This window comes from Lutra lutra, chromosome 4 (genome assembly GCF_902655055.1).
Source record: "Lutra lutra chromosome 4, mLutLut1.2, whole genome shotgun sequence".
Lineage (NCBI taxonomy): Eukaryota > Metazoa > Chordata > Mammalia > Carnivora > Mustelidae > Lutra > Lutra lutra.
Window position 1 is genome coordinate 310,843 of NC_062281.1, and position 18,055 is coordinate 328,897.

The following is an 18,055-nucleotide window of genomic DNA, read 5'->3' on the forward strand; positions in this document are numbered from 1 at the left end:
GAAGTCTGTGAGCAGAGGAGCGAGCGGAAAAGTGACGCCGCGTCGGCGTCGTCGAGGGAGAGCAGAGAGAAAGCCAGAGCCGCGTCTCCCCGCAGGACAGCAGCCTGCGGGGGGGGGGGGGGGGGGGTCCCTCGGCCGCAGGGACCAGAAGCACGGGGAGTGCAGCCTTCGCCGTCACCGGGACGAGTTCCACTGCGTGCCGCCCTCGGCTGCTCCGCTCACGGTTCTCTCCGCGGCCCGGCCTCCCTCCTCCGCTCGCGAGCAGCTATGCGTGGGGCTCTCCGCGGCGCCGGGGCGAGGACGGGGACCCGGCCGGGCTGAGACGCCTTCCGTGGCGGGAGGCTCGCAGCCCGGCCCCGGCGGCCCCACTGCGCGCCCGGCGCTCCTCGGGCGGCGCTCGTGGGGCTGGTCCGTGCGGCTGACCTGGGGGGCCTTCCCGGGCCCGCGCGGCGCTGCTCGGCAAAGGGGTCCCGTTCTCTTCCAAAAACGGCCCTCGTGGCGGCTGTTAGAATTTGTTGCTGCAAAATCTGCTCGGATTGATGCAGACACCGCGGGTTTCTGGTGAAGTGGCGTGGGCTCTCTCTGCCCACCTTTACTTCTGACCTGTTTTAGGCTTTTGCTGTGACTTTCTTCCAGGCCGCGCATTAGCGGGTCCCGCCTTCCGGAGCCCGTCGGCCTCTCCTCTCCGCCGGGACTGCGGGCGCTCGCGGCCATGCAACGGCGGGTCCGGCGAGGCGGAGTCGGGCGCCAGGCTGCGTGTTTCTGTGCTTCGCCTTCGGCGTCGGTCGGACCTTCTTTCACTCAACTTCACCCCGTGCCGTGTCGGGCTCCTCGGTGCGGGGGGTCCGGCCGCCGCGTCGGGGCGGTGCGGGGTCCCGCCGGTCTGCATAGGCCGCGCCCGGCGAAGCTCCTGAGACGCCCCTGTTGGTTCCGCGTGGCCGGACCCTGTGACGAGCCGTGAGGAGCAGCTGTGAGGAGAAGGAGCCGTGAGGAGAAGGAGCGCGTTTCGCTCGCTCGTGGGTCGTCGCTGTCTCTGGTTCCCGGTGCTCCTCGCGTCCGCGCGGTTTCTCGGGGCCGATGCCCTGGGCCCGAGCCCTCGCGGGACGCCGCCGGCCGTGCGTGTGTGCGCGCCACCCCCGTCACTTCCTGTTCCCGAGGAAGGACGTCTTCCCGCCGCGGGAAGCACGTGTGTGCGGCGTCGCGGGCGCTGACGGGCGGGCGTCCCCGGGCTGCCGCCCTCCTGGGCCTCGACCGCGCTGCCCGGACGCCGGTTGTCCCCTCACTGTGCGGCGCGAAGCGGACCCTTGAGCTCCGTCCACAGGACGGTCTCTGGCGGCCGATGGCAGACGCTGTGTCCGCGGTTTGCCCTCACGTGCTCGCCGTGTTTCTCCCTCGGGCTTTGGGAGCTTCCGCAGGCCCCGGAGGCCGTAGGGTTGGGTTAGGGTTGCGGTTAGGGTCCGTCGAGTCCTTTCTCGCAGGACCTTCCTCACGGATCGCCGGTCCGTCCGCCCGGGGCTCGCCGCGCGTGGAGCAGGCTGCGGCTCACAGAGGCGCTTGGATTTTCCTTTTCTTTCTTTTCCGGCTTCATTTTCCCGCGTCTCCGCGGACCGGCTTCTGCGCTCAGTTGGCCCTTCCTGGGCGCGGCCTCCCGGTGCGCTGCACCTCCGAGCTTGCCCTGTTCTCCGAGGCTCCGGCTGGAGGCGCTTCCTATGTCTCTGGTCCCGGCTTAACGCGTTCAGTCTTTTTGCTTCGCTTTGGAACACACGGTCCGGCCCCAGCAACGCTGTTCTGAGCAGCGACCCCACCATCTGTGTCAGGTCTGGGTCGGCCTCGAGTGGATTTTCTCTCCACTCACACTTCACTGTCCGCCGGACCCTGAGTCCTGTGAGGCCACCGCGGCCGGCCGGGTTGGAGGGCGGCACTTGCTGCCCAGGAGGCGTGGGGGGCGCGGCCGGAGCAGGGAGGCCCTCGCCGCGCCCAGGCGCAGCAGGAAGCGGGTGCGGCCGCTCGGAGGGATCCGAGGGAGCCCGGCTGCCCCGACCCCGGGACAGTCGCGGGTGCCCATCTGCTGAGGCTTGTGACGCGATTTTGTGGCTTTCGTCTTTGGACGTCATCTCACTGACTGCGCCTGCCGGGCCAGGAGCACCATTTGGAAGGCATTACCGGTTCTCTCCCATCCGCCTCTTGACAGTTGCCTTGTAGCGAGCCACGACCCGGCAGATGACGAGAACCGCCTCGGGTGAGGGGGAGCCCCTCGGTTCGCCACAAGGTGGGTTTCCAAATAGGGACATTTCTCCTGCACCAGCTCTTGGCGCCTGAAAGTCCTGCCAGAAGTGTGCTTTGATCTTGGAGGTTGTGTCTGATGCAGATTTGCGGGAACACGGGTCTCGCTACTCATTTTAACGTTCGGCAGCGTGGGACATCGGCGAAGCGAGCCTGTGTCATCTGTGACTCAGACGCTGGTTGTCATCAAAATGAGACTTTACTGCAGTGTCAGTTTCATATAAAAATGATGTTTGCCTTATAATTTTAGTTTGAATTCATTAAGAAACAAAATCTGGGGCACGTGGGGGGCTCAGTGGGTTGAGCCTTCCCCTTCAGCTCAGGTCATGGTCTCAGGGTCCTGGGATCGAGCCCCAGATCGGGCTCTCTGCTTGGTGGGGAACCTGCTTCCTCCTCTCTCTGCCTGCCTCTCTGCCTGCTTGTGACCTCTGTCTGTCAAATAAATAAATAAAATCTTTCAAAAATTTTTTTAAATAATAAAGAAAATTAAAAAAGAAACAAAATCTGCCCTCCAAAAAACCAACCACACATACATTCAGTCATTGGGGTTTGATCATAGCAGTTGAGAGAGGATTTTCTCATTCAGAAAATCTCAGTCTCTGGGGCGCCTGGGTGGCTCAGTGGGTTAAAGCCTCCGCCTTCAGCTCAGGTCATGATCCCAGGGTCCTGGGATCGAGCCCCACCTCGGACTCTCTGCTCCACGGGGAGCCTGCTTTCCCCTCTCTCTCTGCTGCCTCTCTGCCTACTTGTGATCTCTGTCTAATAAATAAATAAAGTCTTTAAAAAAAAATAGAAAATCTCAGTTTCAGCACAGAGTTTGAGAAGAGTTTCTGCCGTGGAACCGCCCCTGGTGGACAGGTCAGGATGTTCAGCTTCTGTTTCTGGAAGAATCCAGGAGAGCACATGAAGCTTGCAGTGGGCACCACTGTGCGGGCTCCAGAGTGTCCCGCAGAGCACCCCCGCGGGACCGCACACCGAGCAGCCGTGGCCCCTCAGCTCCGTTTGCACAGGCTCTGTGAGTGCTGCGGCCAAGCCTTCCCGGGCTGCACCGTCAGCCTGGTCACCGCCTGCGGTGCGTCTTCAGGTCATATGGAAGGAGGCATTTCCTTGGCTCCTGGAAGACTGTCTCAGCTGTGATGGTTCCTCCATCACAGCCTTTGTTATGTTTTTTTAAGATTTATTTATTTGAGAGGCAGGGGGCAGAAAGAGAGGGAGAGTCTTTCCCAGCGTGGAGGCTGGTTCTTCCGTCGCTTCCCCCTGCCCACCGACTCCTTTGTGAAGGCAGTGGAGTGTCGGTAGCTCCCTGACACCACCAGAGCCCAAGAAACCCTCGTGAGTCCCGGGCTCCTGCTGTAGCTCACTGTCCACAGCTCTTCAAGCAGCTGTCCTTGCCGAAAGGCGGATAGTCTTGAGCAGGTTTCTGTTCTCTGCTGCGGTCAGCATCTTCAGTTAACCGATCACTGCGGGTGCCTAGGCAGCTCCGTCCTTAAGCGTCTGCCTTCGGCTCAGGTCATGATCCCAGGGTCCTGGGATCAAGTCCCACATCGGGTTCCCTGCTCATTGGGGAGCCTGCTTCTCCCTCTCCCACTCCCCCTGCTTGTGTTCCCTCTCTCGCTGTCTCTGTCAAATAAATGAATAAAATCTTTAAAAATAATTTAACCAGTTACCAGTGAATAGTTTTCCTTGTTTAGCTAATGAATGAGCCACTTAGAAACTGACTTGTTGTAAGAGTCCTTCTCGTTTTGTGAAGTAGTTTTGCTGTGATGAGATTTCCAGTCCGGTGTCTGTCTGTTTAAACTTCCTCTGACGGTTGCTTGAGTTGGGGGTGTTGTGGTGAGCAGTTGGTCTGGCAGTGCCAACGGGACAAGGAGGTAACAGGCAGGGCCAGCTTCTCTCACTGCAGTGGTGTGGGCGTGCACACGTAATAACAGGTAACAAACACAGGGCGCCTGGGTGGCCCCCTCCGCTAAATGTCTGACTCCTGGTTTCAGCTCAGGTCATGACCTCAGTGGTAAGATCAAGGCCCCCCGTCGAGCTCTGCACTCAATGCAGACACTGGTTATGACTCTGTCCCCCGGGGGTGCCTGGGGGGTTCAGTTGAGCATCTGCCTTCAGCTCAGATCATGATCCCGAGGTCCTGGGGTCCAGCCCTGCATAGGGCTCCCTGCTCAGCGGGGGGTCCGCTTCTCCCTCTGCTTGTGCGCGCGCTCTCTCTCTCTGACAAATAAATAAAAATCTTAAAAAAAAAAAAAGAAAGAAAGAAAGAAAAGACTCTCTCTCTCTCTTTCTGCCCCCTGCCTCTCAAATAAATAAATCTTAAAAAAACATAACAAAGGCTGTTCAAGATGGTGATGTGCGACGCCTTCAACCCCATGGGGACCAAGCTCTCGGAGCCCCACTTTTGGCTTCTGGCGGGGTGACTTGACCCTGCTGTTACCATGCAAAAGCAGCCACAGGCAACATAGAAACCAGTGAGTGGGGCTGGGTTCCTGTAACCTGTTACTTATGGACACTGAAATTTAAAGCTCTTGTAATTTTCATATTTTGCCAGCAATTTTTTTTAGATATAAAAGCCATTCTTAGCCCACAAAACCGGCTGTACAAACTAGGCCACAGATTGCTCTTGGCTCAGGGGCTGTGGCTTGGCAGGCTTTCCATGTGGCCCACCCAGAGGACCCCTTGTGATCTGTCTCCAGCGCCCCTTTGTACCCTCACTCAGCGCTCACTGCACCTTAGCACAGAGGCCGCGTTTCTGTCCTGCGGGGTGCCAAGCTTATCCCTCTTGAGGTCCTTCTGCCTAGTTTCCTGTTTGCCCTGTTTGCTGCCCAAATGCCCCTCTCAGAGAACTGTTCCCGGCCTCCCTCCTTCGGCTTGCTCCCTGTCTGGCTCCTGCCGCTTTCTGAAACTCCGGGTCATTCCCTGTGGGCCACGCACCGAGTGGGAGCTCTGGCGGCAGAAGTGTGTCTGCCTCACCTGCCTCGTCTCCCTGCCCCCAGCCCAGACCTAGCATGGAGTGGGTGCTTCCCTGAGTTAGCAGCAGTCTGGAGGAGAGGTGACAGCCCTAGGCACTGGTGGCTGGAATTGGAAATAGGGAAGTGTCAGGGCCCAGGGGTCTGTGACAGTACAAAATTTAAAAGGAGTATCTCCAGGCGGCGAAGGTGGCAGTCTGGTGGTGGAAAAACTGCTGGTTTTAGCTCTGAAGAAAGAACCGTGTACCAGCCTGGCCTGGGCACATGTGACAAAGCCACTGTGAGCACAGGGAACGGGTGGGGTTGTGGCTGCAGCTCTGGCCAACAGTCAGGTGCTCCCGGATCTGCAGGACCCCTGTTGGCTGCTGGCGGCCCATCAGGAGGAGGAGGGATGCACCAGCTGATGTAAATGTACATGCAGGTGTCATACAGCTGCGTTTGCTTAATATATCACTTTTCATGTTTCTAGCTGTTTGTTCTCTAGCATGATTATGTATTACAAAAACACCAGCAGCCACTGTTAACATTAGCCATTCATTTATTCAGCTTTTAAAATAACTTTTGTATTAGTGAAGCAATGCACATTAGTTGTACTTTCTAGTACATATAGTTACACAGAAGAAAAATTGTAAAGCCCACTGAATGCTATCTCTCAGTTCTCTGGCATTTACCTTTGCAGTTCTGAAAATTCTACAGCAGGGGCGCCTGGGTGGCTGAGTAGTTAAGTATCTGCCTTCAGCTCAGGTCATGATCCCAGGGTCCTGGGGTAGAGCCTGGTATCAGACTCCTTGCTCAGGGGGAGCCTGCTTCTCCCTCTGCCTGCTCTGCCTGCTGCTCCCCCTGCTTGTGTTCTCCCCCCCAAATAAATAAAATATTTTTTAAAAAGAAAATTAAATACTACAACAGTATTTCCACAAACATTCTGTTTCTCAGCATGAACAATACTGAGAATACGAGCTCCCGTTGCTGGACACATTTGTTTCCAGTGTACATGTGAAGTATCTAATGGTAAAAATTATCTCTCCCATTATAATATCTGAACTTGTTCTGAGTTATTCTTACTTGTTTATTTTTTGGGGTTAACTTTCCAAACACCCTGAGTTCTAAAAACATTCCTTCCTATTGGAAATGTTATTAAAATTACATTAAGTGTATTAACCAATTTTGAAGTTATATCTTCATAATTATTGAGTTTTCCTGTCCAAGGAACCTTGTATGTATTCGGATTCCTCTATGTACCTTAATAGAAAATTTATAGTTTTTTGTTTGTTTGCTTTTTAAGATTTTATTTGTTTATTTGACAGGTAGAGAACACAAGTAGGCAGAGAAGCAGGCAGAGAAGCGGGGGGTGGGGTGGGAAGCAGGCTCCCTGCCAAGCAGAGAGCCCGATGCGGGACTCGATCCCAGGACCCTAAGATCATGACCTGAGCCGAAGGCAGAGGCTCAACCCACTGAGCCACCCAGGGGCCCAAAAATTTATAGTTTTATTCATACTGATCTAACGTACTCCTTTTTGTTTAGTTATTTTAAGATTTTTTTAAAAAGATTATTTATTTGTCAGAGAGAGCAGCAGGCAGAGCTGGCAGAGGGAGAAGCAGGCTCCCTGCTGAGCAGGGAGCCCCAGGCAGGGCTCAAACCTAGGATCCCAGATCATGACCTGAGCCTAAGGCAGACACTTAACGACTGAGTCACCCAGGCACCTCTAATGTACTCCTTTTTAACTTGGGCCTGGGATTTTATATTTCTGTGGTTATTGCTGTGATGAAGGTGCTCTTTGTTCTAGAAGTTTCGGCTAATACACAGAAGAGCTGTTGGTCTCCTCTATCACACAAGTGATACATTACAAGTCTCCCTAATACCTTTAGTAGTTCCGTTGATTCCTTTACTTTCTCTAGGGTCACAACTAATGACAATTTTATCTCTTTCAAATATTTAAATCTCTTTCCTTTTTTTTCTTGTCTTATTACATTGACTAGCATTTCCAAAATTATGACATACTGGTGGTGAGAGTAGGTGTTCTCATTCTGACTTTATGAGTATGCTTTCAGCCTTTTACTACTAAAATTGTGAAGGCCTTGAATTTAATATGGGTATTCTTGATCAAGTTAAGTAAATTTTCTTTTACTTCTGAATTACTGAGAGTTTTTGTTTTTTGTTTTTTTTTTTAATTTTATTTATTTATTTGACAGACAGAGATCACAAGTAGGCAGAGAGGCAGGCAGAGAGAAGGGGGGAGCAGGCTCCCCGCTGAGCAGAGAGCTCGATGCAGGGCTCAATCCCAGGACCCTGAGATCATGACCTGAGCCAAAGGCAGAGGCTCTAACCCACTGAGCCACCCAGGCACCCCATTACTGAGAGTTTTTAAATCATAGACATTAATTTGATCATGTCTTTGAACATCTGCCAAGATAATCACCCACTAATATATTTCCCAGATAGTGAGTGCCTGTTATGCTCCACAACCCCACTCTTAAGAAGTTTATCATCCCCATGAGAGTATTTCTTTTTTTTTTTTTTTTAAGGCTTATTTATTTGAGAGAAAGAGCAGGGGGACAGGCATAGGGAAAGGGAAAGCCTCAAGGAGACTCCCCAATGAGTGTGGAGCCTGACGTGGGGCTCAATCCCATGACCCTGAGATCATGACCTGAGCCGAAATCAAGAGCTGGATGTTCAACTGACTGAGCCACCCAGGCACACCCCCTCCTGCCCCCACTGTGAGAGTATTTCTAACACTGCTTCCTTCTCAGTCATCTGATCAAAGTCATGGTTCTTTTTTTGTTATTGTTTAAAGCTTTTATTTATTTGACAGAGAGAGACACAGAGAGAGAAGGAACACAAGCAGAAGGAGTGGGAGAGGGAGAAGCAGGTTTCCCGCCGGGCAGGGAGCCCAATGCAGGGCTCCATCCCAGGACCCTGGGATCATGGCCTGAGCTGAAGGCAGATGCTTAATGACTGAGCCACCCAACCGCCCCTAAAGTCATGGTTCTTACTAATCCACCAGTATGGCCTTAGAGTAGAAGCCCCAGTTCCAAGTCATGTGAGCTCCTAAAATTCAGGATGGGACAGTCAGTGTCTTTGCCTGTCCCCCAGCCTGTAGGCAGGGCTGCAGTGGAGCTGTCCCTGCTGGAGGGCAGGTGGGTCTCCAGTCCGTTTTGTCCAGGCCATGTGCAGCGAGGCAGGCTTAGGGCAGCGGAAGTAACCCTTTGACCTGATGAAGGGGATAGCTTTGTGGGCTGGACACTGGGGTATTTTCCTGAAAAACTAAAAGAATGACACTTACATACTTAAAAGTGAAAGGCTAATTGTTTTGAATGTACCACGTTTTTTAAAATTATTTCACCTATGCTCATGTCTTCTTTTCATTTTCCTGTGTTCCAGCTCTTCCCCACCAGGAGTGTTCCTCGAGAAGGACTATGAGATTTACCGGGATTATAATGTGGACGGCCAGCTTCTTCACTACAGGTAGAACCCAGTGGCTCACACTTGGTCCTGTCTCCTGACCAGAGGGTGGTTTTCCTGGCAACTCTGGGGATGCTGGAGAAGAGTCTGGCTCAACAGGAAGTATGTGAGGTCCCGTACTGGCCAGAGGGACATGAGGGGAGGCTATGGGGCTACCAGCACCTGGGCAGAGGCCTTTTGGAGTGGCCCCCAGGTTCACGTGGCAGCTCTCAGAAAGGTGGAAGAAGCTTGTCACCACCTTGTTTGGGGAGCCATGGAGACATTGCTCCTAACAGGGCTGAGTCCCTGGGGGATCCTCAGCACGAATTCTCCCCTGGAGCTCCAGGCCTGAGCAGAGTGCTTCCTAGGTGAAGTTGGGAAGGTTGGTGTTCATCGTAAGGAGGGAAGTGGACCTTGGTTTCTCTTGGTCCTGGCTTGGCCTTGCAGGGTTCCAGACACGACCCTCTGTCAGACTGGGGCCATCCTCAGCCAGCCCGTAGGTCCAGGCGGGGTGCTGTGCCTCCAGGTAGCCTAGGAGCCCTCAACACGGACCAGCAGGAGTGATACCAGGGTTGGGGAGGGATCTGAAGACCTGAGAGGCCTTTGGGCTTCGCTCAGACAGCTGAATCGTTGATCTTGGAAGAGCTGGCGGGTTTGTTGATATGGAATGGGATCTGAGCCTACCTGGGTCCACAAGTGTGGGTGTGTGCCGCTGGATGGGTTTTGTCGCCCCTGTGCTTCCGTGTCCTCAGTAAAGCAGGGTGCAGAGGGCTGACTGGGTGGGCCCTCTGTGTGCCTGCTGCAGTGAAGGTAGGTCAGGGCAGGCCCTCAGACTTCCTTTTTCCTGTGGATTGAGCGGTGCTCTGGTGGGCTGCCTCTCAAGTGCCCCACACCCTTTAGGGAGCACATGCCCACCTGGTCTTTGGTGGCTTCTTGGGGCCCTGGCTCTGCTGTCCTGGGGGCTCCTGAGCTGGATATGAAAACAGAACATTGCAGTTTTAGGAACAAAGGTACTTAACCAGCCAGAGTGGGAAGAACAGGAAGATAGAGTGACTGAACGGACTAGGGAAGAGACTCACCCTCCCTCCCGCACTGTGAGCAGGGTCTGCAAGGGGGACGGGGAGTGGGGGAGGCTTGTGCAACCCGCCTAAGGCCATGTGCTGGTCAGCTCCCTGAGCAGGACAAGGGCAGTGATGGGATGCCTGGCAGACAGCCCGTCCACTCCAGGTGCGGTGGTTTGGCAGGCCTGAAGCGTTATGGGGCAGTCGGAGGGCTGCATAGTTCAGGTGGTTTTCCAAACAGAACTTCAGGTGTACAGTTTCTTGTCCGCATGAGCAAGGTTCCGTTATAGGGGTCCAGCGTCCACATACACGGCCTCAGTTCCCCAGGCTGTGGTCATGTGAGGTGCTCTCCGTTCTCCTTCTGAAAAAAGGCCGTGGAGTAGTCTGAGCTGAATGGAGCCCTCTCTCCCCGCTCCTGCCCTTTCCACACCACCTCTGCCCTGCTTGGGTCTCTCCAGCATTTCCGGTGCGTGGACGTTCTCATCCTTCTCTCGTGGTTTGAAAGAGTCACTGAAAACCAGACGAAGCAGTCGTCTCATTTTATGTAGAGATGGTGTGACTCTCTGCCTGGCACTTCCACCTAGTAGAGTTGATTTGGGGTTAAGGCATGGGTGAGGACAGGCTTCCTGGGTTTGGGGAACCATAAGGACACAAGTCTGAGGGCAGGCCAGGGAGGTCGGACTGGGTAGAAAGGGTGGCCACAGGCAGCTGGGCCATGTGGCCACCCAGTGGTCAGAGGTGGGGGGACACACCAGAGGCAGGCAGCAGGGCCTGGAAACTGGATGTAGGGCTTCAAAGAGGGCTTCCAGAAGAAGAGCAGAGCTGTGGGGTCAGGTGGGAACACAGGGTATGGGGCTGTGGAAAGGCCTGACCTGAGGACGAGAGCTGAAGCTGCTGGTGCGGTGAAGCCTGGCAGGGGTAGGCCCCTCTTGGCTGCTGGGCTCCTACTCTCCATGACCAAGGGCCATCTCTGGGCCCATTTTCCCAAGTGTGACTTGGAGTCCATGACCCAGAGGTTCCTACATGGGCCTCGGGCCTGGCGTGGCTTCTGTAGGGGACACGCATGCTGCAGTGCTGGGTGCTCGGCCTCACCCTCGGCCCAGGGGCGCGGTTTGCATGGTAGAGGCCAAGGCCATGGGTCTGCCTTCCCCCTGCCTCAGTCTCTCCCATTTCTGCCCTGACTAGATGGAACTGTTCTTGGGTCCTGAAACAGGTGTGTCATCTGAGCCTCTCATGTGCTCTTGACCCTGACACTTCCTTACCCTCCTTATCCTTTGGCACCATTTTGATGGCCCACCACTGACAGGCCACAGGGTGCCTCCTTGGCCTGCAGCCCTCAGCACTGTTCAGCAGGCGAGGATCATTCTTTACCTCACAGCCCCACAAGGGCCCTGGCACCAGGGATGGGTCACTGTCTGCTGAGTGGTGGAAGGAAGTGTGGAAAGAATGCTTCACGCTGAGTGTCTCCTGTGTGTCAGCACTGAGCTAAGGACTTCATCGTATGCACGTTCTGTGACTCGACCCTCCTGAGAATAAATGAGGACACTGAGTCAGAGATGGCAAGTGATTTTTCCCAAGCCCCACAGCCAGGGACTGGCAGGCTGGAGTCCAGTCCCAGACCTCTGGATCCCCAAGCCGGTTCTTAGGGTCCGCTGGGCTCTGACACATGAACCACCACCCTTGCCTCTGCCTCCAGCTACCAGGAGCAGAGTCCCCAGGGATGGCAGCCTGACCCCGAGTCCTGCCACTTGGACTTTGCCTCGGGACAGCGAGACTCAGCTTCTGGGTATCTGTGTCAGCTGGTACGGTCGGATCCCGGCTGTGCAGAATGGGCCAGGTGCCTGGTGTGTCGGGGTGGGCTGCCTCGAGCTGGCAAGGGCCTTCATGCCCTCAATCCAGTCTCACGTCACTGGCCCGTGTTCTCCAAGGCCTCCCTCTCCCAGCCCCAGTCACTGGAAGTCATGACCTTGTCCAGAAAGGTCCAGCAGTCGTGGACAGGGTCAGAGGTGGCAAACCATACAACTGGTTTCTTAAAACACTTGGGATTTCCACTTTTGCAGTCACCACTGCATTGAGTTACCTGAGACCAGCCTGCACACGGAGATAAAATAGACAAAGTTGTCCTGAAGTCATCAGAGATCTACTAAGCAGTGAAGATTTGAGAGCTGAGGCGAGGTCAGTGCTACTCAGCACACAGACGATGCTGCCTGTCCCTCAGCACAGCTGAGAGGCTGAGGAGCCAAACTGGCCACTGGGTGGTTCCACTGGCTCCAACCGTCAGAGCTCAGGGGCTGCAGAAAGAGCCCTAGTTAACCTTCCAGGTTTCCACCGGGGCTCCAGAAAGGCTACACCCAGGAGCAGGACGAGCCATAAGTAGACCAGCCCTCAGACCCAACCCTGATGTCCAGTCAGCTCAGTCCCACGTGGGGTTCAGATTATCTGCCCTTTGCCCGGCTGCCTGTCAGAAGGAAAAGTAAATCCAGAGCCTCACGTGATCTCTATGGTTTTTTATCAGAATTTCAGTCTAAAATTATCTATGTAGAAAATCCTAAAGAACTGATCAAAAACCAACAACAACCACCTAGAACTGATAAGTGGTTAGAGCAAGTTTTCAGGATACAAGGTAAGTTTAAAAGGTCAGTTGCTTTCCTGTATACTAGCAATGAACAAGTGGAATTTGAAGTTAATACCGTTTACATTGGTACCCCCTAAAATGAAACCCATAGGTATAAATCTAACAAAATATGTACAGAATCTATATGAGGAGGGGCGCCTGGGTGGCTCAGTGGGTTAAAGCCTCTGCCTTCGGCTCAGGTCATGATCCCAGGGTCCTGGGATCGAGCCCCACATTGGGCTCTCTGCTCAGCAGGGAGCCTGCTTCCTCCTCTCTCTCTCTCTCTGCCTGCCTCTCTGCCTACTTGTGATCTCTGTCAGATAAATAAATAAAATCTTTAAAAAAAAAATCTATATGAGGAAAACTGCAAAACTCTAAGGAAAGGTAGCAAAGAACTGAATAAACGGAGAGGTGTCCCCTATTCATGGACAGGAAGATTCAATGTTGTCAAAGTGTTGGTTGTTCCCAGCGTACGCCGCATAGACTCAGTGCCACCTCAGTCAGAATCCCAGCAAGTTGTTTTGGGGACAGCAGCAAACTCAGTCTAAGATTTATATGGAAAGGCAAGAGATGCAGAATACCCAACATAGTATTCACGGGAAACAAAGCCGGAGGATGAGTACTGCTCGGTTTTATGGCTTACTGTGGGACGCCCGGGGGCTCAGTCAGTTAAGCAACTGCCTTTGGCTCAGGTCACTATCCTGGGGTCCTGAGATCGAATCTCTCACCAGGCTTCCTGCTCAGAGGAGAGCCTACTTCTCCCTCCGCCCCTCCTCCTGCTGGTGCTCGCTCTCTCTCTGACAAATAAAATCTTAAAAAAAAAAAAAAAAGACTTACTACGAAGCTACCCTAATGAAGACAATGTGGTGTTGGCAAAGAGTAGAGAAATAGGTCGGTGGGACGAAGTAGAGAGCTGGGAATAGATGCGGACAGTACAGTCGCCGACTTTGATGAGGGCAAGGGCAGTCAGTGGAGTAAGGATAGTCTTGGATAGTCTTTCCAATGAACGTGCTGGCAAGGTCTGCATGTAAAAAATGAATGTAGACACAGATTTGACCCCCTTCACAAAAAATAGTTCAAAATGGATCACATACAAAACTTACTCCTAGAAGATGACACAGGAGAAAACCTAGGCGACCTCAGGTGTGGCAGTGATTTTCAGATACAGCAGCAAAGGCACCATCTGCGAGCAAAATAGCTGATCAGCTCAACTTCATGAAAATGAAAATCTCTGCTGTTCAAGACAGTGGCAGGAGAATGAGATGACAAGGCACAGCCTGGGACAGTGTTTACAAAGCTGCATGTAATAAAGGACTATTACCTAAAATATACAAAGAAGAGGAGTCAAGCGGCACCGTTAAGAAGCGGGCCGGAGGGGCGCCTGGGTGGCTCAGTGGGTTAAAGCCAGTACCTTCGGCTCAGGTCATGATTCCAGGGTTCTGGGATCGAGCCCCGCATGGGGCTCTCTGCTCTGTGGGGAGCCTGCTTCCTCCCCTCTGTTTGCCTCTCTGCCTACTTGTGATCTCTGTCAAATAAATAAATAAAATCTTAAAAAAAAAAAAAAAAAACCAGCGGGCCGGAGAGCTCACCGGCGTGGCAGAGAAGACGTACAGTGGCGAATGACCAAATAAAAGATGTCCCACGTCATGTCATCGGGGAGATGCATCGGGGAAGCGAGATCCCACGACACACCTGCTAGGATGGCCAAAATCCAGAGCACCCACGACACCAGATGCCGGCGAGGACGCGGGGCAGCAGGGACGGGCACTCCCGGCCGGCGGGAGAGCAGAACGAGCTGCGTGGCTCATCGGCTGTAGCCCTGCACCACTCCGGCAGGGATGGCAGTAGCTGGGGAGACTGCACGGGAGCTGGGCTAGGGCTGCGCGGGAAATCACTGTACTTTCCCCTCGATTTTGCTCTAAAAGCTGTTTTCCATCTGTGCCCAGGGCAAAGTGTTGTGTGTATGTGTGAGGGCAGAGTCCTAGGAGGGGAGACTGCCTTTTTGGAGCACACAGGACCCTCTGGTTGAAAAACAGGACCTGAGATGCTAAGGGGTGAGAAGCAGCCCACCGCCTGGTCAGGCACAGGGAGGTGTTGGACTGAGGAGCATAATTAGCATGTCAAAGCCAGGATTAGGGAGGCCTCTGGGAGGGCCGCCCCTGGCTGCTGTAGAAATAGTTCTCTGCCTGGTGACAGGGTGTGACCAGAACGTACCCCCACATGTGTGCACACGCAGAGACGCGTGTGCACACACACCCTTGCAGGGAGTGTGATGATGGGCATTGGGGGTGGGGCTGTGTGAGGACAGGAGGGCCGATACCCTAGGCTGCACTGCCCAGGGCTCAGGGCCTGAGCAATGAAGGGTGGTCAGGCCATTTACAGGGAGCCCCCCAGCAAGTATCAGGCCCCTAAAGCCTACAGCCCCCATTTAGGAATTGAGGAGAACACTGAGAAAAGACCAGGCCTTTTGGGCCCTGACCTGAGACACATGTGACGCCCAGGCCAGTGGGTTCAGGCTGCTAGCTGAGCCATACTCCCACCTCTCCCCAACAAGTAACCTGTGCCTGTCCCCACCCAGAGCCTCCCCCAGGTAACCTGTGCCTGTCCCTCCCCCTGCAGAGCCTCCCCTAACTAATCTGTGCCTGTTCCCTGCAGAGCCTCCCCCAGATAACCTGTGCCTATCCCCCCACCCAGAGCCTCCCCCAGGTAACCTGTGCCTGTCGCCCCCCCAGAGCTTCCCCCAGCTAATCTGTGCCTCCCCACCACCACCAGAGCCTCCCCCAGATAACCTGTGCCTGTCCCCACCCCAGAGCCTCCCCCAGGTAACCTGTGCCTCCCCCCTCCACCCAGAGCCTCCCCCAGGTAACCTGTGCCTGTCTCCCTACCTCCAGGACCTCCTCACTTCGGTGGAATTCGGGCACTAAGGAGCGCATGCTTATCAAAGTTGCTGACCGGGAGCCCAGCTTCCTCTCCTCCCAGGGCAATGGCTATGCCCTAGACAGCCACGCCAGCAGCCGCTCCCGCAGACCCTCAGGTGGGCAACACTCGCCTAGCCTACAGACGTTCGCCCAGGACTCTGACGGCCCCATCTTCTTTCCTGAACGGCGGCCTTCACCCTTCCTGAAGAGGGCTGAGCTAGGGAGTTGCTCCCCACTGCTGGCCCAGCCACGCAAGCCCACCAGTGACTCCCAGCCCTCCTCCCCACGCTACGCCTATGAGCCCCCACTCTACGAGGAGCCCCCTGTGGAGTACCAGGCCCCCATCTACGATGAGCCCCCCATGGACGTCCAGTACGAGGCTGGCGGGGGCTACCAGGCTGGCTCACCGCAGCGGTCTCCAGGCCGCAAGCCAGCCCCCTTCCCCCAGTCTCCCAAGCAGGGCTCCTCTTCGCCCTCCCAGCAGCTGGTGCTGACCAGGCAGAGGTGCCCAGACCGCTTCCTTAGCCTGGAGTACAGCCCCGCCGGCAAGGAGTACGTGCGGCAGCTTGTGTACGTGGAACAGGCAGGCTCCAGCCCCAAGCTGCGCGCCGGCCCGAGGCACAAGTACGCACCCGGTCCCGGAGGAGGCTCGCTCCCCCTGCAGCCCAGCCTCTGCCTGCTGCGGGACCAGCGCCTGGGGGTCTCCTCCGGGGACTACAGCAGCATGGAGGGGCCCGAGCCGCGGCACACCCAGCCACCCATGCAGGTGCCCCAGGCCCAGGATGACAGTATGTCCTGGTCCAGCCAGCAGGACACCATGTCCTCAACCAGCTACTCCCCAGGCACACGCAAGAGGAAGAGCAGGAACCCTTCTCTGTGCCGCGCCCCCAGCACCTCGGCCACCGAAGGCGCCGGGGACCGCGACCTCCTCGGGGAGCAGCCCCTGGCCGAGGAGCGGCCTCTGTGCGGGCCCAGCCTGGCCCCCGTGAAGCGGGCAGAGGGCAAGACGGGCGAGGCCGAGCCTTTCCTGGCGCAGGCGCGGCTGGCCTGGGAGGCGCAGCAGGCCCACTTCCACATGAAGCAGCGGGGCAGCTGGGACTCCCAGCAGGATGGCTCAGGCTACGAGAGCGACGGCGCTGTGCCTCTGCCCATGCCGGGGCCCGTGGTGCGTGCCTTCAGTGAGGACGAGGCTCTGGCCCAGCAGGATGGCAAGCACTGGCAGAGGGGCGCCTTGGAGAGGCTGGCTTTCCCCCAAATCCTGCTTGAGAAAAGCGTCTCCGTGCAGACCAACCTGGCCTCGCCAGAGCCCTACCTTCACCCCTCACAGGTAGGGGGGTGCTGCCAGGGTCCCTGGCCAGGGGGGTGGGGCGGTGGGGGGCAGGCAGTGGTCCCAAGGCACGGTGCGGCACTCAGCTCTTGGGAAGGCCTGGCCAGTGGTGGCCGGTCACCTGGGGGGCAGAGGCCGTGCCCTGACTCCATCCAGGCCGTGGGTGCAGGGAAGTCAGGAAACAGTGGGGCAGCGGTCCAGCCCCTGAGCCTCTGTTCTCCCCTGTGAGTGGGCTGTCGGGGAGGGGCTCTGCAGGTGGAGGGTCAGTGCTGCTCTTCTGCAGTGAGGAGGGAAGACCAGACACCTATTCCCGGGGCCAGAACCTCATGCTGCCGCTGGAGCCAAAGCCGAAACCTGGCCTGGCTTGTCCCCTCTGCTCAGCGCCAGGCATGGGCATCAGTCAGGCTCTGTGAACACAGGTACAACTTCTGTCTAGCTCATGTGCTGGAGCTTGATATCCCAGAACTTTGTCTGGGGCAGTGTCCTAGCTCTTACCTCCTGACCCCTGACCTTTCACACCAGTCTGCTGCATGAGGCCCTGAGGGTCTACCCTGGCATCTGCCAAGAGCTGGCAGTGGCCAGAGGGCCTCCTGGTGTTGGGCTCCCATCCCCAGCAGGGAAGACCTACCTGAGGTCCCAGTGATCTTAGGAGGCCAGTGTCCCTGGGCAGGGCTGCCTTAGTGCTCCTCCAGGCTGGAGAGCTCAGAGCAGCGTTTCTGTCCAAGCCAAGAAAAGATGCCTTGTTACCCCAATGATGTGTCGTATGGCTGTGCTGAGGCCATTAGGGAAGCAGGGAGGGGGCTTGGGACAGACCTTCCCTTCCCAGCCTTGTAGGAAGCAGCTGAGCCGCCTTGCATGCTGGCCATGCCAGTGCCCAGCCCCACCCTGCCCACAGCCCCAGCTGGGGAATCTTTGTTGGAGGGGTGAGGGGGTGACGGAGGGGGCAGGCACTGCAGCACACCCGGTGAGATTCTGTGTTTCTCTGTGGAACCATGCATCTTGGGTTTTTCGCATCTGGCGGGGCTGCTCTTCATCCGTTCCTCAGCCTCAGAGCTCAGAGAACTAGCAGAAGTCAGACAGCAGGAGCAAGGCACGCAGGAGGCAGTGCCCTTCCACCATGCACGGGGTCCTGGCACCCTGCGTGGGGAGGGCAGCAGCCTCTAGCCTCTTCCCACCTGGGACTGGTCAGCCCAGGAAGCCCCGTAAAGCACGAGGGTGGTTTCTTCCCACCCCCAGACCTGCCCTGGACACCCTCCCCCCACCCACCACAGCTGTCAGTCACAGGGACAGGGAGGGGCCTCTGTTACCCCCTGGGTAAAGGGCCTCTGCGGGTTCCCTTCCTGACCTCGTGAGAGCGTCTAGTATGTTTATGAGGTGGGTAGAACCAGAGGAGGCCCAGACCTCCTCCAACAGCCTCCCGGGTGGCCGGGGAGGCCAGACCTCTC

The 18,055-nt window shown here is 56.0% G+C and overlaps 1 protein-coding gene across 5 annotated transcripts in view; it reads left to right on the forward strand.

The window, feature by feature from the left end:
- Nucleotides 1-18,055, forward strand: part of ARHGAP39 (Rho GTPase activating protein 39) — a 95,628-nt gene that overhangs the window by 61,595 nt on the left and 15,978 nt on the right. For all 5 annotated transcript variants that reach the window (XM_047724167.1, XM_047724166.1, XM_047724168.1 and 2 more), the window contains 2 exons: nt 8,631-8,714; nt 15,257-16,610. In XM_047724167.1, the coding sequence (XP_047580123.1) occupies nt 8,631-8,714; nt 15,257-16,610 (1,438 nt within the window). The remainder of the gene's footprint in view (nt 1-8,630; nt 8,715-15,256; nt 16,611-18,055) is intronic.